The sequence below is a fragment of the Nothoprocta perdicaria genome, unplaced genomic scaffold (genome assembly GCF_003342845.1).
Source record: "Nothoprocta perdicaria isolate Ctin4 unplaced genomic scaffold, notPer1 scaffold_170, whole genome shotgun sequence".
In the NCBI taxonomy this organism is placed as follows: domain Eukaryota; kingdom Metazoa; phylum Chordata; class Aves; order Tinamiformes; family Tinamidae; genus Nothoprocta; species Nothoprocta perdicaria.
The window spans coordinates 1,156,779-1,182,633 of NW_020454872.1; the positions used below are offsets into that span (position 1 = coordinate 1,156,779).

The window sequence follows — 25,855 nt, forward strand, 5'->3', positions numbered from 1 at the left end:
GGCGGCGGGGCCGAGGGCGGCGAGGGGCTCTTCGTGGCGCTGGGCGCGGGGCTCGCCGCCCTCAGCCACCCGCTGCTCTACGTCAAGCTGCTCGTGCAGGTGCCGGGCGCGGGGGGGGGACCCTAGCGCATGGGGGCACCCCATGGGGGGGGCGGGTGTGTGTAAAGCCCCCTTATATAACGGGGATGCCCCTATATAACGGGGATAAGGACCTTCTGTGGAGTAGGTAACCTATATAGCAGGGGGAGGGGGACCCCCATATGGGGCCACCCCCACCGCAGCAGTCCCACAGTACCCCCAGTGGGGCACGGGGAGCCTCTCTGTAACGAGGGGTGAGGCCCCGTTTGCAGTTTGCACCCCCTTATCAAGTGTGGGGGAGAGACACCCTTTACAATAGGGACCCTCCAATAACAGGGCCCTATGTAAGGGGGACCCTGTACAGAGTGGGGACGCCTTTATGTAGCAAAAAGCATGTCCTGTATAACTGACAGCGCTTTATAATGGGAGGGGAYGCTGCAGAAGGGGCAGTGAGCTCTCCTATGCGATGGGTATCCCTATATAAACAGGAGGACCCCCCCAAATACCACAGGATGAGGCTGCCCTGTGTAACGGTCCCACCTATAGCAGGGGGACAGGGACCRTCGGCATCCTAAGGATCCTCTGAAAGAGAAGGGGTGGAAGGGGCCATCCTGCGCCGTGGAGACTCCCACCTATTCTTGCGGAGGGCATAGGAAGCCTGTTGGGATTCGGGATGAACTCCGGGAGCGCACGCAGCCCTGCGGCAGCTCCCGGAGACGCCGCGGGGTCGGCAGCGTGGGGCTGGCAGCAGGGACAGAGCACAGGGTTTCTCTTGAAGGTTGGCCATGAGCCGCTACCTCCAACGGTCGGAAGAAACGTGCTGGGGAGGAAAGTACTGTACCTGCCTGGCTTCTTCACTTACGGTGAGCGTGCCCTCCTGCCAGCGCGAGGCCGTGGCCCGAAAACGGGATGAAAATGGGGCCGGGAGCTGCTTGCTAGGAGCCCGGGTAGATCCAGTGCAGTTTGGACCCAGCACAGCCCAATATGAGCCAAATTGCAGCAGCACTCCTGCATCTCCATGCCAGCGACATCCCTGAAGTTTAGAGAAGACGTAAAATGCTACAAGTGATTCAAAAGCTGGATTTACGTGTCTCTTGTTGTAAAGAGGGGGAAGAAGAAGATGCTGGCCCAGGTGCTGGACATGGCTTTTGTGGCCCGTTGCACTTGAGGCGCGCTGCAGTGCAGCTGTAGAGTGGATGGACCATGGAGAGGATGCTCTGCGGAGCCCTCGAATCTCAGCACATGCACTGGCATCAGAGAGTTCAAGGTCTCAGGTGCTCCCTTGTGTTGCTGCCCAATGGGAAGCACATTCCTTGACTAGGGCTGAGGTTTGGGAATGAGACAGTTCACTGGGGGCTAGAGGCTGTGGYGAGAGGAGGCTCACGCTCAGGATGAACCAGCTCCGGGCTCCGTTTTGATAGTGCTGTAAGGTCACAGCAGGAGTTTGTACCCTGGAGGTTTGTTGGTGGAGGGGCTTTGCATGTGTAAGAGATGGTTACGTTCCTTTTTTCACTACAAAACAGTCCTGCAATAACTTGGCCTCCTGCCCTCCTCATTTGTATTGTAGATGGAGCCCTAAAGGGACAGAAATACCAAGAAAAAGGGAAGGTAATATATTTAGAAGGGGGGAAAAAAGTGTTTTCTCTCTCTGTGGGTGGAGCAGCGTGGGAGAGGTGGGCRAGCACTGTGCAACTTTGGGGATCTCTCCCTCTTTCACGGAAGGTTTGGGAAAGGGGACTGTGTAATCCTGAGAGCAGCCTTGGTCTGATCCCACAACGGGCAGCAACAAGCAGGACATTATCCCTCCTTGCCTTAGGGAGGTCAAAGCACCTCATAGCCCTTTCAGATAGGCAGAACATAACCACAAGACTAGAATTAGCCCCCAAATCTGGAGTTATCCTCCCAGTTTAGACAAATATTATGGATTACTTCTTGTGTCTTACCTTTTCTAATAAATCAGTCATGGGCGGCCTACAAGCAGCTACCACAACACGCTGAGCCCCGGTGCGGTTTCGGCYGCATGCCGATTCCAGACTCACAACAACCTGGTGTTTTCTTACCCAGCCAGGCACATTGTGGAAGTGGATGGGAAGAAAGGTCTCTTCCGTGGTCTTACTCCTCGGCTCGTCTCAAGCACTTTATCCACCATCACCAGAGGGAGCGTGAAGAAGGTAAAGGTCAGCTCCTCATTCCATAAATCAGCCTGCAGATCGGCCCGTGCTACTGCAGCAGAGCTAGGGAGCCTGCACGGGCTCGCTCCCGGCCACGGCTGCAGGGGAAAGGGGAAAGCACCGCTTCTCTCCTCCACTCACAGCTCTGAGTAGCTCCCCAGGACAGCAGAATGACACCCATGTCCCTGAAACTTGCCTTTTTATCCTTCGTAAGCAGTCTCAAGTCCCATCTCTCCCTCACCATTTCCTCCTGTCCTCAGATCCCAGGGAATGGTGGTTCAGCACCTGTCAGYTTTGTCCATATGGTTCTTTCCCTGCTCAGGCCTTTCCACTGGAGGACATGGAGCACGTTTCCAACAAGGATGATGTGAAGACTTCCCTTAGGAAAGTGGTGAAAGAGGTGAGAGAGGTAGTGCACAGCTGGGCACAAATTGGAAAACATTGTTTGTTAATATTGTGTTAACAAATGGTGGGAGGAGTTCATGCTGAGGACCTAGAGATCAGGGGAAAATAAACCAGCAAGTTGTATGTGTGAAATTATTTGGAAGGAAACTGTGGGTTACAGACCCTCGCACTTMGTAGTCATTTTGGGATCGGCTATAAAATATTTCATAGAAATAATAGTGGGAGGTCTACCCCTATCAGCAGATTTCAAAAGAGGYCTGGGACAGGTTTCGCTACATAAAGAGAATGGGATTGACCCGTGCAGATGGAACAGTTTCTTATAGTGTGACTTTTTCCTCCCCTTCCTAGACCTCTCACGAGATGATGATGCAGTGTGCATCCCGGGTCGTCTCACATCCCCTGCACGGTGAGTCCTGCCCTGCTCCACACCGAGTAGCCCTTGTCTAGGCAGCACATGGCCTCCAAGCCCTCTTCACTTGATGCATTTTCCCCCCCTCTCTGGAAAATGACTCCATATGAATCTGCAAAATGGATGCGGATCCAGAGTGGCTGCTTAGGAATCCTAATGGTCAATGTGGCTGTTGGGAATAAACCAAATGAGCATTGCAGCAATCTCGGAGAGGTAATCCTGGAAATCCTGTTGGGGCTAGGTCCAGGAAGTCCTCTCTCAACTTCCAGATCAAGGAAGAGACACACTTTCTAACAAATTTGGAGATGCTTAGGAGAATTGAGAGCAGTTGGAAATGAGTTGAGGGAAGGGGGGACAGAAGAGTTAGCTTGGATTTTCCTTCACATCCATCAGAGCGATGAAGTTCGTCACTTTCAGGTTGTTAATGCTGTGTTTCTTTCTTCCTAGTAATCTCTATGCGCTGCATGGTCCAGTTCATAGGCCGGGAAGTCAAATACAGGTGAATGGCGATYGCTCAAAGATTTGGGGTGCATCAAAGCTGGAATCAGGCAGACCAGAGGCTCCTAGACGATGGGRATACAGTGACCCAGGAAGTTTGGGAGACCAAAAAGTCTGGAGTCTGTCTGTGCCCTGGCATGCCTGGCAACTCAGCCTCATTCCAGGGAGGTTTCCRATGGCTGTAATGCACCTTGCTCCTTACATTGTGGATTTCCTGCCTTTTTGCATTAAATGTCAATAGAAAGCAAAGTCATCAAGGGTGGCTGCGGTGACACSAGGGACTACTGTGGCTGTGCGGGTCCATGTGGTTTCTACAGTTCTTTTTCCGTAGCTCCTGTAGTGACAGGGCGCCTCTGCAGGGTGAGACTGCAACTGCAGCTACCTGCAAGGAGCCCAGACAGGGCTCCTAAGCCCTGTCTAAGCCACAGCTCCCAGCACAAGTTCCCAAGGCAGGACAGGGCTCCTGCTGAGCATCAGCTGTGTCAAAGCAAGTTACAGGCCACACTTGTGGCATGTTCCTCTGCAGACTCTTCTGCCCTCAGCTATTAAATGCAGTTGTAAGTTGAGCAGCAGCCCAGGATTTGTTGCAGGCTGGCAGAGTGACCATCTGGAGTGGGCTGAAAAGTGTTGCCCACAGCTTTGAGGACACAGCAGCAGGATGGGGGACACKGCTGGGGTGCTGGCTGCAGGGTGCACGCAGAGCTGTGCATGAGACAGGCTGAGCTGTAACCCCACTTACAGCGCTGCTGCTTTCTTCACAGCGGAGTGTTCAGCGCCATCGGCAGGATATTGAAGGAAGAAGGGATCCTGGGATTCTTTGTGTACGTGAGTTCTTGCTTAAATACTTGCTCCTGTGGTCAGAAGGTGCTGATGGCTCTTCCAGTTGCTCTGCAAGCACAGGGAAGTTAGTTWTGTTTGGTTCCCTTTTATCTGTAGTCTTGTTCCTGGGACACTCATATCACTCCAGTAAGCAGAGATAAAATCTGTGCCTTTGGGAGAGCTCCTGCTCTATCAGTAGGTTTGGCCCAAGGGAAGAACCAGATCATATCTTCAGTAGAGCCCTGTGAAACCCCTTAATTTTTTCCTACCTTTTTCCCTTGGTTGCTTCTCTGTGCTTTGGCATAAGGCATTTAAAGCACTTGCTTTTGCAGTGGGCACAAAGAGCAAGTGCAACGACACCCCTTGTTGAAACAAAAGCCACAGYCTGGTTAGGAAAGGCATTCCTCTTTAGAGCACCTTGTAATTAGCGCTTGTAATTAGCAGGTGGTTCATGCTAGCAGCAGCTTTGTCCATGCATGGGAAACACCTAGTGCGTTGCCACCTAGAACAGTGCAGAGCTCCGAGGGGCTTCTGCCCAGATACAAACCCAAACCATGGCAAATTGCTGGCATTGCTAAAGCTGGAGTCTAGCAGATACATTTTTACTTCAAGCCTTCACTAGCACTTCTTGCCACCCCCCTCTTTTTTTTAAATGGAGGCACCTGCTGCCTCTGCTCCCAGTGTTTTATTACACCAATAATACTAAAGCCAGCACTAAAWTTCCAGGAAGAGCTTTTGGACCAGATACATTTTGTTCTGGAATCAGAAATGGGAAATCTGGGCCTTCGCATGAAGCATGACTTTATTGGGAAGAGGAAAGCAATTGCAGGGCACCTTGCACCTTGGGGACAAAGTCCAGAGGTCAGAGACCTCACTGGCCAAGTGTCACCAGATCTTCCTCTGGCCAAGCTCTGGGCTCTGCAGCCCCAAATCCCCTCCAYTAAACACAGATTTCTCCTCTCCTCCTGCATCCTGGGGCAGATGTTCCCCATGGGGCATGGCTGGAGCATGTTGCCCATCACGCTGCCCTCTCCTTCAGCTGTGCACCATGCTAGGAAAGCACACGTGAAAAGCCAGCTGCATTCCCTTCCCCCACATAAAATAAACACCATTGGTAGCCTAATTAAACTTAATAGTTCACAGGAAAGGCTTTAACCCAACCCAAAATGTCTCAGGAGGGCTCTGAAGTTCTACACACGCTACRGCTCTGCTAGGAAATCCCATTGCCATGGAGGGGCTGCAAACCGCCTGTAGGACCAAACTGTTCCCTTTCTCCTCTCAGCCCTCCTAGTGCAATCCAAACATATCCACTCCATGAAAAGTCATGGAGGTTCACTTATTTCTCTTACCCTTTTTACCCATACACAGCTTTATCAGCAGCACATGCTCACTCTGGATGCACACCTTACTAGAGATAAATCCCTCCCCTGAAATGCTTTAGAGTTCTGTTCCCTGATGTCTTTACCTCACTTCCCATCATATCTGCAGCAGCCTCCTGGCTGCCAGCAGGACAGAAAGGTGATTGCAGGGCTCAAACAGACACTTAAGCTGTCAGAGCTCAAAAATGTCTTGTCCTAGTCCTCCAGCACTGGCATGCCTCTTGCTGGGTTGTGGAAGTGGTTGGATTGGGTCACTGCAGCCTGCAGGCTTTTTCATCTGCTGCTCTGGCTTAGGAGCTTTTAATGATTTGTCATCTTAAAAAAAATCTTTCCTAGTCCACATCTCCTTGACATCTCACCAGGCTTGAGAGGTGGAGCACCTCTCAATGAATTTGATTCTCAGGCCCCTTTTTGAGCCTCTTAGACCACTGATCTCCAGTCACCCCTTAAGCACAGGGCAAACATCATTATTTGGATGACTAAGAGCTGGGAGCACTGACCCTCATCAGTGAGAGCTGAAAGCAGAGGCAGTAGGTTGAGACCTTGCTGTTACCTTATACCTTTTTTTTTTCTTCCTCCTTCTTTTACCATTTTAGCGGCTTGGTCCCTCACATCCTGGGGGATGTCATCTTCCTGTGGTGCTGCAACCTCTTGGCACACTTCATCAACACGTACGCGGTGGACGATAACGTGAGTGACTCACTGTTGCAAGGCATTAATGGGGAGCAAGGGCTGGCCTAACACACAGGCCTCAGGCTCTCCAGCATGCTGCGCTGCCCCAGGCTGGTTCATGTCAGGCTCTCAGAGGGGTGCCACGCGATGACCGTGGCACTCTGCTCAGAGCCACCTCCTCCACCATCCCTTTGGTTTCTGTCTTTCCAGTTCAGTCAGGCATCGGTGATCCGGAGCTACACGAAGTTCGTGATGGGGGTATGTAGGCAACGTCATTTCCACCTCTTCCTGCCCGTCTGTGGTGAGAGAGTCTGGGGAAGAAGCTGTAGCACTTGAAGCCTGGGCTTTGTGCAGAGCTCAGGATAACTTAGCTAACGTGCAAAAGCTAGAACRGCAGTAACTAGCACTGTTGACATGATGGACACTGGAGAGATACTACCAGGTTTCTTTGCCTGCAGATTGCTGTGAGCATGCTGACGTACCCCTTCCTTCTTGTGGGAGATCTCATGGCGGTGAACAACTGCGGGTACGTCAGTCACAGGRAGATCTAACGTTTTTGTTCCTTTCTCCTGCTCCCTTGTTGTCCAAATCCTCTGCTAATGATTGTAAAGCTTTCACATGAACCATAAACTATAAGGCACCTTTGCAGAGCCAGYTCATTTTCTGTCCCAGCTTGCTTATAGTTTTAGATCAGAGAGTGCAGACAAGGGCAGGATAAAAGTCGAAGTGAAGAGGAATAGGCAGAGTTGTGGTGGCATCATCTGGGTTCAGCTGGACCAGAGGCAGAAGGTATCAAAAGGACTTTAGGGACTCCGAGCAGTACAGGAGAAAGCAGATCTCTCATCAGCTGCAAGAGCAAGAGGAGACATGGGATGGACCTGAGCAAGGCAGGGATACCTCCTTTAGCCCAGCTTGTTTTCCCAATCCCACTCCTTCCTGTTGCTCTTCTTGTGTCCGTGTTTATGGGAAGCCCCTCAGTGCTACATTGCCATGATGTTTGTCCTCAAAGGTAGAGATCCCGTGGACAGCACTGGACTCTGAACATATCTACCTAGCGCTACTTGTTTGTATACTCGGGGATAATTAAATTACATGATCTGCTGCCGTTTAAATAACAAAGCAGTCGTTTGGCTTCCAGCCCAGCACGGACACTGTTCCTGTGTTCCCACTTACCCTTACYGTTGCCCTTGTGTTACCTCTGGGCCTGGATAACACGCGGACACCGTCTCAGCTCCGTCTCGTTGCCGTGCAGGTTGCGAGCTGGCCTCCCTCCCTACGCTCCCGCCTTCACATCCTGGATCCACTGCTGGAGATATCTCAGGGAGCAGGTGAGGGAGCGTGGTGCTGCTCACAGGGCTTCCTCTGGCAGCAYGGCTTTCGGTGGTCCTGGTGCAGAGGACAGGCAACCCTTTGGCTGCCTTGGATAACCTGCCTGCTCTTCTTCCTCAGGGCCAGCTGTTCCGCGGTTCCAGCCTGCTCTTCCGCAGAGCGCCCGCGTCCTGCTTCCCCATCGATTAACTCCCCCGGCTCCTGGGGAGGAGTGATGAACTTGGACTCACCAAGAAACTCCAAGCTTGTTTTGATATATACGTACCGTTCCTTTCCAGTCCGAAGTCCACAGTACCAGAACAAGCCGCCTCGTCTCCAGCGAGGCCAGTGACAAACTGGCCTGCAGCAGGCTGGTTTCAGCCTCTCGCTGGGCCAAAACACCTTCTTTGCAGCCAACTCAACCATGATGAAAACCATGATGATGCAGAAAAAGTAGAAGGTAGTTGGCTCTTTGGTTCACGCTGCTGGAGATACTAGAGCAGCCTGTTTTTAAAGCAGAAAATGCCCAGGTACTAAACAAATCAACCCCAAAGCATTTGCTGAGACCCAGTGCAYGGACAAAAGACTGCTTTGTTCTGCCCACACTGAGAAGAGGCAAAAGATCCAATGTTGCTTTGCTGGGAAAGCCATGCTAATACATCTCCCATTGCATCCCTTCTGGGCACACATTTGTGTGACTGGGAGCTCATTCCAGGTGAGAACAACCCTGGGATCCATACCTAAGTGTTTTGTGAGTACCTGAGGACTAGGGAACACACCACCTCCTCTGAATGTGAAAGGAAAGTGATATCAGAACAGATAAAGGAAAGAGCATCCTACAGAGACAGATAAGTTTTGTCTCCAAGACAGTGTTGGGACTTGAACAGAAGTGAGGGCAGCACTTGAAAGGATGTGCACTGCACGCTGACTGCTCCAGGGCAGCCTTTGGCAATGGTCTGGCTCAATGGGATCAGCTGCATCGAAGATTTTAACTGAGGGTGCTCAGTCCTGCTGGGTGCAACGCAGATGAGCAGGGTGTGCACATCCCTGAGGGCGAGGCAGGTCTGAGCATCACCCGATGGACAAGGAGCCGTGCAATATTGCGCAGGGTCTCTTCCTGCTGAACACTAGGAAGCAAGAGAACTCACCTTGCAATACAGACATTAGGTCTGTTACTGTCTGGAATGAAGGATTAAATGCGTAGCTGGCCGAAGACTTGAGAGGCATCAGGATTAGGGGCTATTCACACATGCAAGGATTGAAGATGCTCAGATGTGGTTGGGCCTTTGCATAGCAGAGCCCACCCACAACAGCGGGACAGAATTTATCCTCAGCTCCCCAGACAACAGTTTTTGCACCAGCTTGTGCTGTTACTGCAGCCAGGCAGACTTCCCCCATTTCAGTTCCCCTCTTGCTCCACAAAGCAGTCTTTTGCATCCAGTTCAGCATGTGCTGCACTTCTGTCACTGGACTCAGGAGGAGCTTTCGGGGACCGAGTTCCCACGYGCTGCTAACACAGGCTGACGTCCTGCCCTGCAGCCCCAGGGCATTTCCCAGGTCTCTGTCCTGCTCCCTGGGTGGCTTCTTGATACCTGCACACATTTGGGAGGTAGCTGGGGCCACATCTCATGTTCTTCAGGGATGCAGCCTGCTGTTGCTCAGGCGCTTTCCTCTAACAGATGGGCTCAATCTGCATCTCCAGGCAAGGTCCAAGAGACCGTAACAGGATTTGTGTGTGCTGGGACCAGCAATTCCAAGCCCAGCTCTCCTCAGTGTCATGCRGTCAGTCCATTCCTTCCTTCCCCCTCAGCCTTCCCCCAGTAGAGCTTATGTTACAGTCCCATAAGTAAAATAATGCATGGTCCTATTCTGTAACACGAGATGATTTCAAAGAGGATTTAAATGTGCTCTGAAATACAGCTATAAAAGCTTCTCTTGAATGTTTCCTTTTTATAGATGYTCATTTGTACCGGATAACAGTTTTCCTTACCCAGGGATGATTTTGGATTAAGCAAGCWACTCATTCCTTCCTCAAAGGGCAGGAGGTAAAAGGGTTGTTGCAAACCAAGATGCCTTCAGCTCCTTCCCTATAACCCTACCCAGGATTTGCAGCATGGATTTTGGTTGRGCAAACTTCACTGGGTGCCCCTGGGCTAAATGGGGAGGTAACTGYTTGAAATCCCACTAACACACCAATTTCAGCTTTCAAGGCAGCAGAAAACAGTCCAGGTCATATTGGAAAAATATGTAGGTATTTTATTTGTTTGAGAAAACAGTATCCAACAGAACTGTCTTGGAGGAGCCATCTGGAAAAGGTCATCCAKGGGGRGATAAAGCTCCCAGGCACAGATCCYGCCCTCAGCTTGCAAGATCTTAGCCCAACATGGGACACTTTGTCACATCACAAGCTGGTGTCTTGTTTCTCAGGAGCCAGCACTATCTCACAGCACCTGCTCATGGAGAATTGTACTTRTATCTACAAAATTATGACCATTTTCTGCTGCTCAGCAACGTCTTTGCCCTCCTAGTGAGGCCTGGCTGCCACCACAGTAGTAAAAGACACTGTTGCTTTCCCATTAACTATTTCCACTAAATCTGCACCAAATGTAACTTTTCATCAATTTAAACAGAACTAAACTGTGTTTCAAAGACAGATARAAAGCACAGGCTAATGCACAAACTCAGCCTAACTCAGATTGCTATCAGGAGAGCAGTGAAACATTTTCTTACCTTCTCCTGCTTTCTAGGACAGGCTCCTCTTAYTCCTTACCTCAAAATAAGCCTACCCCAGGCACCAGATCTACACCAAGAACCAGCTCAAACTTTCTCTGAACAGCAACTTCTGGGCTTAAATAAAATAACGAGCTTAATCAGCTCGTTAGCAGGTGCCCTACCCAGTGCTCGCAGCTGATGGGATGCCCACAACAGGGGCATCCAGACTAGARCTGGGGTTGATTGAGCCAGGAGAGCAGTGTGGGATGGAGCCAGGTAGCTCTGACCCCTGTCCAGGGCTCTGTCTTTTCACTGCCTAGCAAGGAAACAAACCTGTGTTTAAATATTGACTCTCTGCTGTGTGAAAACCCACGGGCAGGTCGCTGCCTTTCCCTGTGTGTTGCTTATCAKCAAGCGGGAACTGATGGGGATTTGGCCCCAGGGCTCCTGGCCACTGATGGGGAGGGAGGCCGAGGTGAAGGCTGCCCTTGCTTTCCACAGGCATCTTGGAGGCAGCTCCTTGTGCTCCATGTTGAGGCCGGGCCCGGCCCTCGCTTTCCACAGGGATCTCGGAGGCAGCTCCTTGTGCTCCATGTTGAGGCCGGGCCCGGCCCTCGCTTTCCACAGGGATCTCGGAGGCAGCTCCTTGTGCTCGGCGCTGAGGCCGGGCCTGACCCTCGCTTTCCACAGGGATCTCGGAGGCAGCTCCTTGTGCTCCATGTTGAGGCCGGGCCTGACCCTCGCTTTCCACACGGATGTCGGAGGCAGCTCCTCATGCTCCGTGCCGAGGCCGGGCCCACAAGGGCTCATGGCCACCACATCCCGCTCCCGCAGTTCCCAGGCRGTTCTTGGGAGGCGCTCCGACCCTTGGAGCTCTGCTGCGAGGCCTGTGGCCTCCGTGGCCGATGGCCGCGCGTGCAGGGAAGGAGCTGCTTGCCACTGTCCTGCCCTCATTCCTTCATCCCCGCCGCAGCCATCCTTGGCGCTCCCACGAGGGCCGCAGCCTGCGCTGACAGAGATGCCGGGGCACATTCGGAACCCTCTGGAGCTGGAAGGCTCCCCAGCACAAGCCTGGGGAGGCTGGAGAGGGACGCACCGTGTCGAGGCCACGGTGGCGATGGGTCGGTGCTGGCTCTGGGCCCCTCCGGCCGCCGCGGCCTGCAGGGGGAGGAGGGAGACGCCAAGAGCAGAAGCTGATAAATCCATCTCTCCCGCTCCCAATGCGATTCCTCTCCCCGCTCCACCGCGATGGAGCGACAGGCTGCGGACGGGCCGGGCGCCGCTCGACGCTGCCCCTAACCTCTGTGGGGGCCTCGGTTAGAACCCGCCCGTAACGCCTTAATCTCTCCGAATTGAGTTTCTTCCTTAAAAGCCACCAGGGCAGCTCTTGTCACGCTGCCAAAGGAGGCTGGGAGCGGAGTCACATGCCTCCAAGTTTTACAAGCGGCGAGAGCCATCTCGGCAGAGCCGCGGCGGGGACGCGGGCACGCCGGCAGCCACGCGGGCGCGCGCCGCCGCCGCCCGTTTATCCGAGCGTTCGCCCTTTCCTCTTGTCGGAAGGACAAAGACGTCGGCGTGGGTTCGGAGCGTTTTGTTTTCTCTCGAGGGCTGGCGTCGGGGAAGGGGGGCAAAGGAGGCCGGAGGCGGAGAAGGGGGGAAGTCGCCCGCGAGTTCCCGAGCTGCTGAGATGTCGCCGAGAAACTTGGAGGAGGAAAAGCCAGGGCGGGAGGGAAGGAGCGTGGGGGGGTGGTTAGGGGGGAGGAAAGGGGGAAAAAAAAAAGAGAGGAGAAGAAAAAAATTAAAAAAAAAATAAAATATGATGACGTCACTCAGAGCAGGGGTGCCTTCCCTGCTGCCTGTCAGCTGCGACTGAAAAGAACCGGGCAATAAAACAACAGCCGCCTCTGTCTCCTTCGTTAAACACGGCATTAATTGGATGTTAATGTAGCCTTGCTCTTCTCGCCGGCTGCCCACGGGAGCCGCCGGCGCCCGCCCGCCCGCCCGGCCGCCTGCTCGGCCGCCGAGGCTCTCGGCAGCCCCGCGCCACCGGGGCCGTGTGCCGGCTCCCTCCTCCGCTTGCGGACCGGAACAATTCAGGCACCGGGAGTCTCCTAAAAAAAAAAGGGAGAAGCCGAGGAGCGAGGCGAGCGGGCGAGCGCGGTGCGCCGGGGCGGGCGCGGGGCTTGGCGAGCTCGACGTTTCCCTGGGCATTGTCCTCACTGCATCGGCGCTGTTTTTCCATTTTTTTTTTTAAATTATTATATATTTTTTTCCCTTTCTTCTTCATCGTCCCCTTTTCCCTTCGGGTTCAGGTCTAGTGTGGCAGGCCAAAAAACCCCATAGCGTATTTTTTTAGAAAAACAAACAAAAAACACATAGAAAAAAAAAAAAAAAATGACAGGATATCACATCTTAGATACACGCATAGGCACATACTTCCAATATGCTCCTGCACTACAAAATTCTGAAGACTAAAAATCCCCATAACGTATTTTTTTAAAAAAAAAAAAAAAAAAAAAAAAGAAAAAAAAAAAAAAAAAACCAAACCCAAAAAGAGCGGTTCAATGACCAAAAAAAAAAACCCCAACGTCCTCTTGAGAGAGCTCCCCCCGTGCTGGCCTCGCCACCCAGTCTTACCCCCCCCCAACATGTGGAAAGTGGCGTTTTTTGGGCGCMGGCGCGGGACGTTGCCGCTTGCCACCCCGCTTGGGCCAGCCTTAATGRGGGGCTGCCGTTCGTGCCGCGCGCGCGTCCGCCTTGGCTGCCGTCCCCGTGGGCACCGGGCGCTCCGGGAGGCGCGCGGCGGGGAGAGCGCGGGGTGCCGGGAGCGCCATGGGGGGGTGATCGGAGCGGGTGGGCGACGCGGAGCGGAGGGCGGGGAGGCGGAGGTTGACCGGGGTGGCTGCCGGAGACGGCGGGGGGGGAAATCTGGGAGTAAAGTCCTACCTGGGATCGGTGCCAACTTCCTGCAAAGGGTTACAGCCCCGCGGCTCCGAGAGCCCACCAGAGGCRAGCCCGCTCTTGTCACGCGTCCAAAGGCGAGCGAGGAAGACAGCGGGAACAGGTACCGCCGATGCCGAGCGGCCTCGTCCGCCCGCGGCCCCCGGGGTGGCTGCAGCGCTTGTTTTGATTTAAAAAAAAAAAATAGAAAGAGAGGGAAAAACCCTYGGAGGCCCAGGGGAGATTTTTGGCTTTCCCAGTGCCGCTTGGGCACGAGGGGCCCTTTCCCCCTTCGCGTGGGTGCCCTGGGGCGCGCGGCCGCCTTTGGGTGTGTGCGTGGCGGCCGGGGGGGTGCTGGCGGTTCGGCCGGGGTGGGGGGGTCCGCTCGGGATTAACATGCGGGAGATGCGCCTGTCACTTGGCGCGCCGTCAGCGCCCGCTTTGTTCGGCGCGGCCGGCGGAGCGGTGCCAGCGCGCGGCTGCCAGGCGAGCGCGGCCGCGCAGGCCGCGGGGCTGCCTCGCGCTCGGCTCCCGCGCGCGCCCCGTGCCCGTCGGCTCTCCCCCCGCCGCTTCTCCTTCCCGTTTGCTTACAACAAAAATGTGGGGTTTTTGTTGTGCTTTTTTGGCATCTCCCCAGCGGCGTCGCCGTCAGCTTCCCCCCCTCCTTCTCTTTCCCAATCTGCCGCTACTTCCCTTTTTAACCATCCGCACGACCCGGCTACTCGAGGCCGGATAAAAAGGCCGGAAAAATCTCCACCCGAACCCAAGCGCCCCCCAACCCAACGCTCCCCGCGCTGGCCGTTTCCCTCCATGCTCGCTGCGTTTATATATACCCATTTTTTGGTCCTTTATTATTTTTTCCCTCCCCCCGCCGGCCTCGGCCGTGGCGCTGGGTGTGCGTGTCCGTGTTCCCGGAGCCGCCGCCTCCCGTCGTGCTCCGGGCAGGAAGGAGGGAGCCGGGCTCTGCGCTTCGCGCGCGCGGCGGGCGAGGGCGCCGTGCCCGAGGGTGCCAGGAGGGAGCCAGGGTGGGGGCCAGGCGGGACAAGCAGCAGGAGGAAAAAATAACCCAAACCCTCGGCCTTTTGTTTAACCCGTGCCGATGAAGAGGAAGGTTTTGGCTTGTAGATTTTCTATCCTTTTATTTTTCTTCTCTTTTTTTTCTTTTTTYCCCCTAGACTCACGGCAGAGCGCCCATTGCCTATTTTCGGTTGGGGTATTTTTTGTTTTTTGCATTTTTTTTGTTTCGGAGCCGCTCGGGTCCCGAGGCCAGCGGGTCCCGCGGGCGGCGCGCGCGGCGCCGAGCGCAGGAATCCCTGCCAAGCTCCCCTTTGTGCCAGCCTCTGCACTGGCCTTGGGTGTCTCGTTCGGATGAAGCCTGGCATCCAGGCACCGCCCATTCCTTGGCGCCGAGCAGCGCGGAGAAGGGAAAGGGGAGAGCGCGAGCGAGGAAGAGAAGGGGGGAGAGGGGGGGAAAAAAAAAAAAAAGCTGTCTCACCCAAACTGGCCTTTCTCGGGAAAAGGATCCTTCCCTGGTGATTGTCCGGATAAGCGGAGCTAAATCCAGCAACCACTCAACAACAAAACCACTCTCTTCCACGGTGCGTCTCTCTTGCTGCCTTGGTACGGAATCAAACCTCACTCTTAATTTTGGGGGTTTATTTATTTATTTATTTATTTATTCTGTTTGTTTGTTTTTCTTTTTTTTCCTCTTTCTCTTGCCTTTGAATTTGAAATCCTGTTTCATTGCTCAACTGCTCAGGCCCTTTGTCGCGGCTCTAACCTCCCTTCTCCCCGAACCCCTTTTCCCTTTGAGTTCCCCGGCCCTCGGTGCCAAAAGGGCCGAGTCTGAACCTCACTGTGCTCCGGTGCGGGACGCGGAGCCGCCGGCCCGCTCCCTACACACCGCCTTTGAAGCAGGAACTGAGGGCGATTCCTCTCCCTGCCCTCCTCGCCCCCAGAGCCGCTGGCACCCGCTGCCGCTTTCTTTCCGCGCCGGGCACTGTCGAAGGGTGGGAAAAACAACAACAAAAAATATGTCGAATCATGTCGGATTTGCAATTCAACATGGCAGCCGCAGCTAACGTGGTTGGGGCTCCTCACGCTGAGCAGCCCCGCAGGCTCCTCGCTGTGCGAGGGAAAGGCTCACAGGAGCAGGAAGGTGCCCGGCGTTGGTCACAGGAGCAGGATAATTTTCCTGTTTTTTTTTCTCACGGGGGGGGGGCGTGTTTTGACCGGGAGCAATGCGGGAAGCGGGGAGCTCCCGCGGGCTGCTCGTGCGAGGCGTTAACCATTTGGAAGCTGGCGGGCACCACGGGCACGGAGGGCTTCCCTGGGAAGGAGACAGSAGGACGTTTCCCATGCGCCATGGCGGCCCTTAACGCTTAGGAGAGGAGTTTATCATTGCGGGTGCTCCTGTGGAAGCACCTGGCRGGAGGAACGCGGCCGCGCGCCTCGTGGCGGGGAGCTCCCGGCCCGCGGGGCAAGGCTTGGCACCGCCGCTCCCCGGCTCTTCCTGGCCGCGCGCAACGGCGGGCTGCGGCCCCGGCGCCTGCGAATCCGTCCTCTTTCTGTCAAACTTCATTTCGGCCCCTTTGGGGCCGCCACAAAAGCCGCTTGTTCGCAGGGCACGGGCGCCCGGCGCCCTCCCCGCCGCCGCGTGCTTCGCCAGCGCTCGGCAGCCATGCGAGCCGCCCCTCCTCGCTCACCAAATTTTTCCTCCTCCTTCCTCCTCACCGGCTTCCCCCTCCTCCTCCCTCCTCCAAAAAAAAAAAAAACCCCACAAAAACCCACCCTCTTTCAGGGAGTGACACATGGCCGTACAGGAGAGCCTTCAAAACCGGCCGCTAAATGCCCAGGCCTGAATTTGCCAGGCGCGCTTTGGCTCCGTATCCCGCCCGCTCCCGGAGCTGCTTTGGCGGCTTYTTGGCTCTGCACAGCTTTGCACTCGGGGCAGGGCGGCCAGGGCGCAGCGCTGGGCTCTCGGTGTCCCCTCCGTGCGCCCCTTCTCCGGGGCCCTGCTGGGGTAGGTGCCGTGAGGCTAAAACACCGCGCACGGGGTGGCGAAGGCCGCCTGGCACCAAAGTCCCTGTTGGGACAAGTTTGTGCCGGTGTGGTGCTGGGTTTTACACCGTCCTTCAGGCTGCCCGGCAYGTTTTGCACTCACCTGCGAGACCAGGGAGGCGGCAGTTCCCTCACAACTCCGGGATCTGCTCCTTGGCTTCCACAGGGCACCGCAGTTGGTTTGGGAATTGAAATTCCTGTGTTGCCRTTAGCAGGAGCTGTGGGAATCTCGGGATTGAGCCCCAGCATCCCAAGGAGAGCTGTTGTGGGGCCAGAGCTGATTTGCATGCCAGGTTACATTTGGATGCTTAATGCTAATGAGAAGGGAGCACTAATTTTTTTGCTGGTCAGTTGAGCTCTCTCCTTGCAGATTAATCACATAAGCTGAGCGTGAGGTGGAACAAGCCATTTCCCAATTTGCCCCCAAACTATACTACTTCCCTGGAAAAAGCCATGGAGGAGAGCCCAAACTGGAGAGAGACACTTCTGACGTGTCCTAAGCAAAACATCTGGCACCCCTGGAAGAGCCAATGCAGCCAAGGGCCACAGCTGTTTTATTCCGCAGTTTGCAGCAAAATGGGTCTTGTGCTTCCAGAACATGGCTCAGCAAAAAGGATAAATTCCTGAAACTGGGAGCTGGATCCTTTTGCCATGTATCGCCTCTGAATCTGGAGTTTGCTCTCAGGCAGCTCTGGTGTGAGCTCTGCTCCACCTGCGGATGGAACATCCCGAGTTTTTCTGCAAGGCTTGAGCCTTCCTTGGCCACTATAAACCTCTCCAGCAGTGATAGCAGCCACTCTGTTTACAGTGACATTCCCAAGAGCAGGATCAGGCTCCTGGTTTGTTCAGGGTGGCTCTGGGAAATTTCCTTTCCTTAAAAGGGCCAGATTTGACATAGCAGAGTTTGGACTCTGTTTTCCTTCCCTTCCTCCCCCTGCTACTTTTTTTTTTTTTTTTTTTTTTTTTTTTTTTCCTGTAACCTGGAGCAAAAGTCAGCCTCATGAAAATCACCTGCTTTACATTTGCAGGGACTGCTGTGCTCCCTTTCTCCAGGACCATCCATGTGGTCGGCTTTGCCCCTGCAGTGGCTGCCCATGGTGGAGAAGGAGAAGGAGCCAACACTGAATTCAGCCCGTGCAGGTCCCTCAGCCTTTCCACTGAGGAACAGCTCATTCCAGTGAATTTAGGGGCACAGGCTTAGCGGGATCCACACAGAAATGCATCCCAAAGAGAGCTGATGCTAACGACTTCACACACCAAGGGGAACATGGAGTATCCAAAAGCACCTGGGTCCAAATTATCCCCCCAAACCCCCAAGAGCTGGTCCTTGGAAGAACTGATATTTATTTTACTTGCTACAGTTTTCTTGGTCTCACATGCTTCGTTCCCAAATTTCCCTTCGCTTCTTCCGTAGTCTGGCTTTGCGATTGTGGAGCTGCTTGTCGCTCGTTTATCTTTGCTATCACTTGGCTGCTGCAAAAGGTGAGGTGTGAGAGGACAGAGCAAGGCAGCACGTTTGGTGGTGGAGGGTTGCTCATGGGCACTGGGCTGCACTGTTTGGGCCACTGGAACCTGGCTGTCCTGGAGCTGACACCAAGATAAGCCCCTGACCTCAYGTTGGACCTAAGCCCTGCCTGAGCACTGTGGCAATTCCCACCTGGATCTCTGTTTTGCTCTCCTCAGAGGATTAGGCAAGATGTGGTTCCCAAGACAGTGGAAGGGGCTAATGGAGCCAGGATAACGAAGCAGGTAAGGGCTTCCTGTCCTCTASGGCTCAGGAGGAAATCCTGCAGCTGGTGGATGTGGATGTGATTAGTGTCCATTTCTCCCTGTGTAATCAACGCATCTGCTCATCCTTGCGCATCAAGAGCACACAGGCAGGTGCCTCCCGGCCTCTTTTCCTATCTGCAACTGCAATGGCCTCTCTAAGGAGCCAGAAAACAAGGCTCACTATGAGCCACGGCTGCCATGACTGTGTCTTTGTAACATGTTGATAAGCTCAACTTTCCAGACATCAGCTGCTCAGCTGAGCTCCGTCTACCTTGAGCAGGTAAAGGTGRATTATGCTTAACTGTCACCTCAGGCTTGTGAAGTCTTGCTGATCACCTCAGCAAGTCTTGCTGAGTCTTGCTGATCACCTCTTGCCCTCACCTCAGGCTTGTAATGTCTTGCTGGTTAAAACTGATAGGTGTCTTCACAGAATCTTGAGGATTTGTTCCACCCTTTTTCCTGGGCAATCCTGCCCTGCTATGCAGAATGCACCTGATGGTCTTGCATTGGCTTGCAAACAGCAGGGAGCTTGTTGGTTTGAAGTCAAAGGAGGAGTTGGCCTGCAGAATAATTTTTCYTCATAAACAGTGGCTCAAGCTTGCATGGTCCTTAAGGGTCTTCTGAAAGGTCAAGCTTGGTGATAGAATGAGGGCAAAAATCTGAAGGTTGCAATCCCCAGTCCTGGTGTCCAGTATACTCAAACAGTGTGAACTTGAAGTTATATTAACTCTTGCTTGTGTTGCATTCGGTCATTGGAGCTTCCTTAACACAGTGAACATCACTGCCACGCAGAGAGTGCCAAAACATCACAACTGATCAGAAATAATTTGAGGTATTTAGGCATTTAATTTGCTTTTAAGGGGCACTTGTTGCTTAACATCTATGTTCAACCTGCCTTCAGCCCCTATTACATTGCTCTAGACTGCTCTCTGGGTCTTAAATCTTGTGATTTTTGTTTGTTTTGGAACATGCTGACTTACCACCACCAAGGAATAAATGAAAAGCAAAAGAAAACARCAGTACTTGTTTGCATAGGCCCTACATTGTTCTGTGTTCTGCTGCTACTGAAAAAGGAGCAATAAATCCTACCTGCTGGACAGAGAAGAGTTTTTGGTAGTGGCTATGTGCAAACAAGGCCATGGAAGATAAACAACCAGAAAAACACTGGTCAGGCTGTCACGTGTCCTGACTGATAAAAATGGGGAGCCCATCCTTATTAGAGACAGTATTAGACTGCAGCTTTGGAGATCTACTGGCTAAAGCAATTCCATTGCTCAAAGCACATGCTGCTAATGTACTAATGTACATTAACTAATTAACCTTCTCAGCGTTGCAGGTAGGGAGCATCTGTCTCCCAAAGGGGAAAACAAAGGCAAAGTGACTTGCTAAGACTGGATGCTCAGCAGTGCAAAATGATTTTTTTCCCCCAAACAATTTTGTTCTTGCTGTGGTGACCTTATGTACATGGTCCCCCTGCAGTAGAAATGAAGCAGTCCTAAGGTCTCCTGAGAGAGTGCTCAAGCCCACCGGACAAACATGGAGAAGAGAATCCATCCAGATACACTCAGAGAAGCCAGCTGGGTTTGTAGAGACACTGGTATCAACTAAGCAGGAAAGCTGATGTCTTTTCTCCCCAGTCATGAGAAAAGTTTTCCCTGTCCGTGAACGAACCCAGTCCCTTTGCTTCTTACTCACATTTTCAACCACTCTAGGCTTCATGAACCAGAAGCAAAATAGGCAGCACAGGTAGAAAAGCACTTGTGAGAGATGACAGCGAGACTCTGTACAGGCTCACTGGGACATGAATAAACCAGAGGATAAGTCCTGAAGACATGCTAGCGGAGTGCCAGAGGCAAAGCTTTAATGCCAGGGAAGCCCAGACACTCAAACAAATGACAATGAGCAGATGATTTCCTCAGCTTTCCAATATGGAATATCTCTGTTGGGAGACAGAGATGAAACACAAGGATATAGTTCTTTGCAAGACTCAAGACAGCATCGCAGACCCTGCCTCAGGACCACCAATCACAAACAGTAATGAACAATCTCGTTTTTCCCTACCCAGCTCTGATCCAGAGTCAGACAACACTTGTTAGCTCTGCCTAATATGAGCCATCAACAGACAAACCTTTCAAAYGCCTAAGCAGCAAGCAGAAGCATGTGGAATCATGAGCACTGACCCTTGCATTGAACGGTTCCTTTCCTAATGAAGAGAATCTCCTGGGGATTGAGTAAATCAAAGATGTGCTTGAACAAGTGCTCTGGTGAGGTCAGAGCAGCAGCACCTCAACTGGCCTATCCTGCAGACCTTTCACGACCGCATCTTGATCTAGCACTAGCAAAACCCACAGCAGCTCAGGGACAGGAGAYAGGCATATTAGAGGCTACAAATATACGTCTCCACACACCAGCTCTCCCTCATTCTTTGTCACACTCCAGCATCTCAATGGCATTCACACTGGCCTCTCAATATAAACCAACATCACAGCTTACATCCACAAAACCTGTGTGTTCATGATATCTTTCCACTGTTTATGCAGTCGGATACCTTCCCCTCCATGCTAAGAGGCCTCACTTCCTCTTAGATTCCCGTCTTTCACCCCTCAAACACACACCACCACTATAACCAAGGTTGATTGAATAAGCAAACGGTACTGAGGGATTATCTGCAGTTTTAGCTGGGTTACTAATGTCCTCAGTGATGCCAGGCCCATGGTGTGCTTGTCTATAACCCACTATCTCTCCAGCTCGGGAAGCACAAAGAAGATACTGCCTAGCTGATCTAGTGGCTGTGTTGCTGGGAAAGGTAAAACACTCTGTCCTGTAAACATATAATAGCCAGTCTTTATTACTAAGAGGTTTTCACATAGATAAAGGATAACAATAAAGGTTTTCACTCTGTCAGAGTGCCTGCAGTTTTGCCTCTCTAGAAAAGCATTTGTGCCTGAGCAATTCAATACTTTCTTTTTCCTAGCATCATATTGACATATTTCACATAGCCATTACCCTGTCTCTCTTGGTAGAAACACCTAGAGATTTTTCATCCTTATGCTGCAGACTGCTTTAATGCTGCTCCTGAAAAAATTCTGCACAATAAATGCAATATTCTTTCAGAGCAAAGGCTAGAGTTTTCAAGTGAAACTCAACTTGTCAAATACTATTGAACTAACCAGGAACTGGTCCTCCAAATACCTTGAGAACTTCTAGAGTACTGAGCTGATATCCACAGCACAAATCTGCCTTTGAAATAGGTATTGCAGCTGCCCACCACTTACCTGAATGAGAAGTTAAGACAGGCAGTCATTGATAGAACTTGTTACAGGTGATGTTCATCTTCAAGGACATTTTAATAATCTGTAATAAGCCACATCTGGAGATTTTAGATTAATCTGAAGAAAGTTGGTAAGATTCTTCATTCCACTAGACTGTGAGTTCCTCTTCTGAATTGCTTTTCAAGGGAAATTGCCCCTTTCCAGTGACKGGAGAAAGCATACCAGGTTTAGCCTCGAAAATTTATCCCATGCAAACATGATATTAACTTGGACAACACCCTTTCTTACAGATTACACACACATACACCCAAAAGATCTTTAATTGTTTGAAAATTGTGCTAAGTTTTGGCACACGCATTTCCCTTCATCTTAGGCTTGTAACTGGGAACTTCTTTCCAGCTGGTTTCAACCCATGCCTCTCTTGTCCCTCAAGCCACAGACATGCTGTCTAAACTGGAAGGTGCAATGCCCTGCTGTAGCAGTAAAACTGCAGGAGCTTGAGAAGTGCTTTGCAGACTGGAGGCAGTTAGTCGGTCACAGAACTAGCGATAGGAAGCCCTGCTGCACTGCTCCTTCCAGAGTGCCTCAAAGCACTTCTTCCTACTGCTTTCAGCCTTTTGTTCTTCTTGGTGTGCCCAGAAGGATGGGAGACACCTGCACCCTGGGATGTCTGGTAATATGGAGCAGCTGCTGGCACTTCCCTGCTGTGCTTGGCTCTTACTCAACCTCAAGGGCCTTCTGAAGAGTTGTGGGGAGTCTTGCTAGGCAGACATGGCTGATGAATGTTAGCTCCTTCAGTGGGGAACCTCATAGTTCTCATGTCCCAGAGCATTCCAGAGGCTTTGGGCTGAAGATGGTTTCAGTAGCTGAAACGCATTTATAACGGGGCCTTGGCCACACAGAACTATGGCATTTGATGCATCAAGGTTTTGCRTGTTGCTGTCAGATGAGGAATGAAGGGACTTGGATGGAAGGGGAGGAAGAGATTTGAACCTAGCTAACACCATTAAAACATTTCTCCCTGAGCCACCTCACTACAATTGCGGATCTGGTTTCCAAGGTCTACACTGTCCTTTCTGCCTACAAACCTCTATCCCRAAGGCCTTGTTGCCAGTTCTGGGTTCCTCTCCCCTCTCCCGACACCCTCCTGGGGGTGTTATTTACACAGTTTCCTGTCCAGGGAAGTTCAGGAGCTTGACACTACCAGGTTGTTTTCCGTTCTCCTGCCCTGTTCCCACTGGGAGCTTTCATGCAGATGGGAGCCATGCACTGGGAGCCATGCTTCTCCTTAGGGCCACTGATGGCTGGAGCTATAGCCAGCCTTGTGCCAGTAGGCAGGATGGAGGCGCCTCGCCAGGCCCCGGGAAGGAAAYGTAACCCCTTTAACGTCAGGGGTTCAATTCAAGCTCCACCAGCTCTGGCAAGGTGGAAGACTTGACCTCACGTCAGTCCCTCTGTGTCCATCTCTCTGGGTCCCGCCGCGGGGCCATGCAGGCTGTTCAGTCCCCAGCGTCAGGAAAGGAGGACGCAGACAGGGATCTCTGCAGAGCTTTTTGGTTCCTGTTGAATTTAACACCCTCCCCTTTCCCTCCCTCTTCCCCCCCTCCATTCTTCCCGCGTGCTCTCTCCTGCTTTGCGTCTCCCCTCCCTTCCCTTCTCCCTCCCATCCTGAAGCGAACAAAATGGCTGCTACGTGGCCATTTTGTTTTCCAGCAGGAAGGGAGAAGCATGAACACTGGGACTTGGCTCTTTTTTGTAGGCTGCGGCCATGTTTGAGCCCAACTCTCCCGTCTCTACGTGGCACCGGCTGTAGCGAAAAAAAAAAAAAAAAAAAAAAAAGGACCTTTTGGACGGAGACCAAAGTCAGAGACAGAGAGTGGGTAGTTTTGGCGTATGTTGAGCACTGAAAATGCCTGGAATTGCCAAACTGAGCTTTTGTATTAGCAGAGTAAGGCTACTCGATGCATACAGAGTCGTGAGGCTGCACGGTATAGCCGGACGGAAAGGTTTGTTCACTATATTCAATAAAACAGCCCTCCTTTCTTGTGTATTTATAAAGTACCAGAGAGCACTGTTGTCTAATTTGTTTTTGGACGGGCGGATGGTTTTACACATCGGCTTGGTATGATTAGAGCCRGTCATTGCCGGACGGTAGCATTTTAACCTGTTGTGTGTCCTCTTGTTTTTGGTAAATATAATATTTGACCTTTCCATTGATCTGGCAGTGCCTGGATTTTGCTCGTGTGATCCAGAGGATTATTTTAGGTTTTTTTTTTTGTTGTGTTTATTCCCTTCTTGTCTTAAAAGCTTTAATGTTGGGAATACAAAATCTTAATTTAAATATTAAAAGAAGTAACTGTTCTGGCTTGCAAAGCACTTGTTTTTTCTTACGTGGATGGGGTCATATCATGATAACAAGCTGTGTACTGCATAAGTGTGCAAACCTTGCACATGGTCAGCTGCAATACACAACAGGGATGCCAGGCAAAGTAATGTGCCTTGAAAGTTTTAAGGAACTTGGTGGCATTTCCATACAATTTTGCACAGAGCATGGCAAAAAAAATATCCGAACACGCGCCAAATAACAGGGGTTGTGCTTTTTTTTTTTTTTTTTTTTTAAGTGATTCTGCATTTCCCTCAGTAGCCCGGACGGCTTTTCATTTGGTAGTCGCATCTCTTCGTTCACGGATGTTCAGAGGGACAAAGCTCCAACCCAAGGCATGGGGGTACCAGGCTTGGCTAAGACATCAGTATTGGGGTGATCACCTTACCTTTCTTGAGGGATTTTGTCCGGATATCTGGAGAGAAGCCGACACTTCCAGAGGAGAAGCTGGGAAGGAGAGCAGACAGGGATGTCGGTTTGCTTTTTATGTAAAGGTATTTACCTCTATCTGCTTGGCTTTCTTACAAGAAGATAATGTAGACAATTGCAGTGGGAATGGTGGTCTCAGAGCTGGGACTGCATGTGTGGGCACTGGGTGGATGGCTCTCATGGCTAATGAAATATTTAGGTCTGAATATACATTGGGGTGTCCTGTAGACCTTTGGAGAGCAGTTTCTGAACTGAACAGCCTGAAAGAATACAACATAAATGGAAATGTTGTATAGAATAGTACAGGAAAGGATATTCTTCCTGTGGGTTTGTTGGTTATCCTATAGAATTGAATAGGGGCAGTTAAACAAAAAATGCTTTTTTATATTTCTGTTATAATTCTTGATTTTTAGTACTTCAAAGAAATTATTCTATGAAGGGTCCGTAGTGCCTGTTCTAACTTTAAGAAAAAAAAATCTGTTTTTTTTTCCTACAGAAAAGTGCAGAAATCGCTACCTTTCGATTAGCAATTTTATGCTAATTGTAAAGTAAGATACTTAAATGTATAGGAAAAAATTACTTTTGTGGCTATCCTGAATAATAAATTTATGAAGGTTTAGTAAAAGATAGGCAGTGTAACAAGCATGTTGCAGATGCATGCATTGCGATAGCAAAACATATCCATTAATTATGGTCTAGATGTTTCTAAACATATGATTAGATTTSAGACAATCCCTAATAAATTTATCCCTAAATAATAGTAATAAAAAAGATGTTTATTAAAATAGCTGCTATTTTTTAACTTACTCTTTATAAATCCTTTAAAAACTAAGGCTACTCCTATGTTGATACAAAATACTAYCCACGTCATGATAACAGCATGGAAGCAAAAGATTATTGAGACACAGAGTGTCAAAAGAATGAATTTTAAATATTTTTACTTCCATTTCCCTTTGGATATTTATGCATTGCAGCCGTACCAGGTGAAATCAAAATGTTTTTAGGACTCTTTGCTGCTTTTTCGGTACCTATGCTCCCTGCTGCTGGCAGGTAGAGTTGCGCTGCTCTGCAAGGTGCAGTATGTAGACACGGGCTCTGACACAGTTGGAGCAAATGAAACTATTTGGGATGAGTTGGGAGCAAATGAAACTATTTGAAGCAGCACAGTGACTTGAGGAAAAAAATTTGGAAAGTGAACGGAAGGAGCAAAGGGAGTTGTGCAGGTACCTGGCATCCCCATGCCCCTGCAATATTGAATACTTTATTGATCTTGAGGARCTTTTTTGTTTTGTTTTTGGTGTGTTTGCTTTTTATTTTCCCCACTCTAGCAAGGCAACAAGGTGAGGACGTTGATGCAGGSTTCCTTATAGGCAGAGCTATGGAAACAAAATGGCCGACAGGCAGCCATTTTGTGCCAGGGCAGACAGCTGACTTCACGCAGATTTTTGTGTCTGTCAGGGCTGCTACTGCCCCAACTGAGACATTCCTCCAAGAGGCTGAAAGGGCTTTAAGAGATGCAGGGCCCTGGTTTCTCACTAAGAAGCCCTGCC

General features: G+C 51.4%; 1 protein-coding gene and 1 long non-coding RNA gene across 3 annotated transcripts in view; one reads left to right on the top strand and one right to left on the bottom strand.

Moving 5' to 3' along the window:
* MTCH1 (mitochondrial carrier 1) overlaps positions 1 to 9,483 on the top strand; it is a 10,194-nt gene extending 711 nt beyond the window's left edge. Inside the window, exons 2-13 of the mRNA XM_026036056.1 lie at positions 16 to 99; positions 857 to 941; positions 2,143 to 2,249; positions 2,572 to 2,649; positions 3,003 to 3,060; positions 3,511 to 3,562; positions 4,323 to 4,382; positions 6,356 to 6,449; positions 6,642 to 6,689; positions 6,890 to 6,957; positions 7,684 to 7,759; positions 7,881 to 9,483. Of these exons, the coding sequence (XP_025891841.1) occupies positions 16 to 99; positions 857 to 941; positions 2,143 to 2,249; positions 2,572 to 2,649; positions 3,003 to 3,060; positions 3,511 to 3,562; positions 4,323 to 4,382; positions 6,356 to 6,449; positions 6,642 to 6,689; positions 6,890 to 6,957; positions 7,684 to 7,759; positions 7,881 to 7,949 (879 nt within the window). The 3' untranslated portion in view covers positions 7,950 to 9,483. The remainder of the gene's footprint in view (positions 1 to 15; positions 100 to 856; positions 942 to 2,142; positions 2,250 to 2,571; positions 2,650 to 3,002; positions 3,061 to 3,510; positions 3,563 to 4,322; positions 4,383 to 6,355; positions 6,450 to 6,641; positions 6,690 to 6,889; positions 6,958 to 7,683; positions 7,760 to 7,880) is intronic.
* A 9,390-nt stretch (positions 9,484 to 18,873) lies between these two features.
* Positions 18,874 to 24,351, bottom strand: LOC112944656. Of its 2 annotated transcripts, XR_003248811.1 has the most exons (3): positions 24,265 to 24,351; positions 21,497 to 21,575; positions 18,985 to 19,033 (listed from the first exon to the last, which is right to left on the bottom strand). It is a non-coding gene; the product is annotated as an uncharacterized LOC112944656 (long non-coding RNA). The 2 variants fall into 2 exon arrangements; XR_003248810.1 differs by lacking the exon at positions 24,265 to 24,351 and having other exon boundaries at positions 18,874 to 19,002; positions 21,497 to 21,737.
* Positions 24,352 to 25,855: the final 1,504 nt, after the last annotated feature.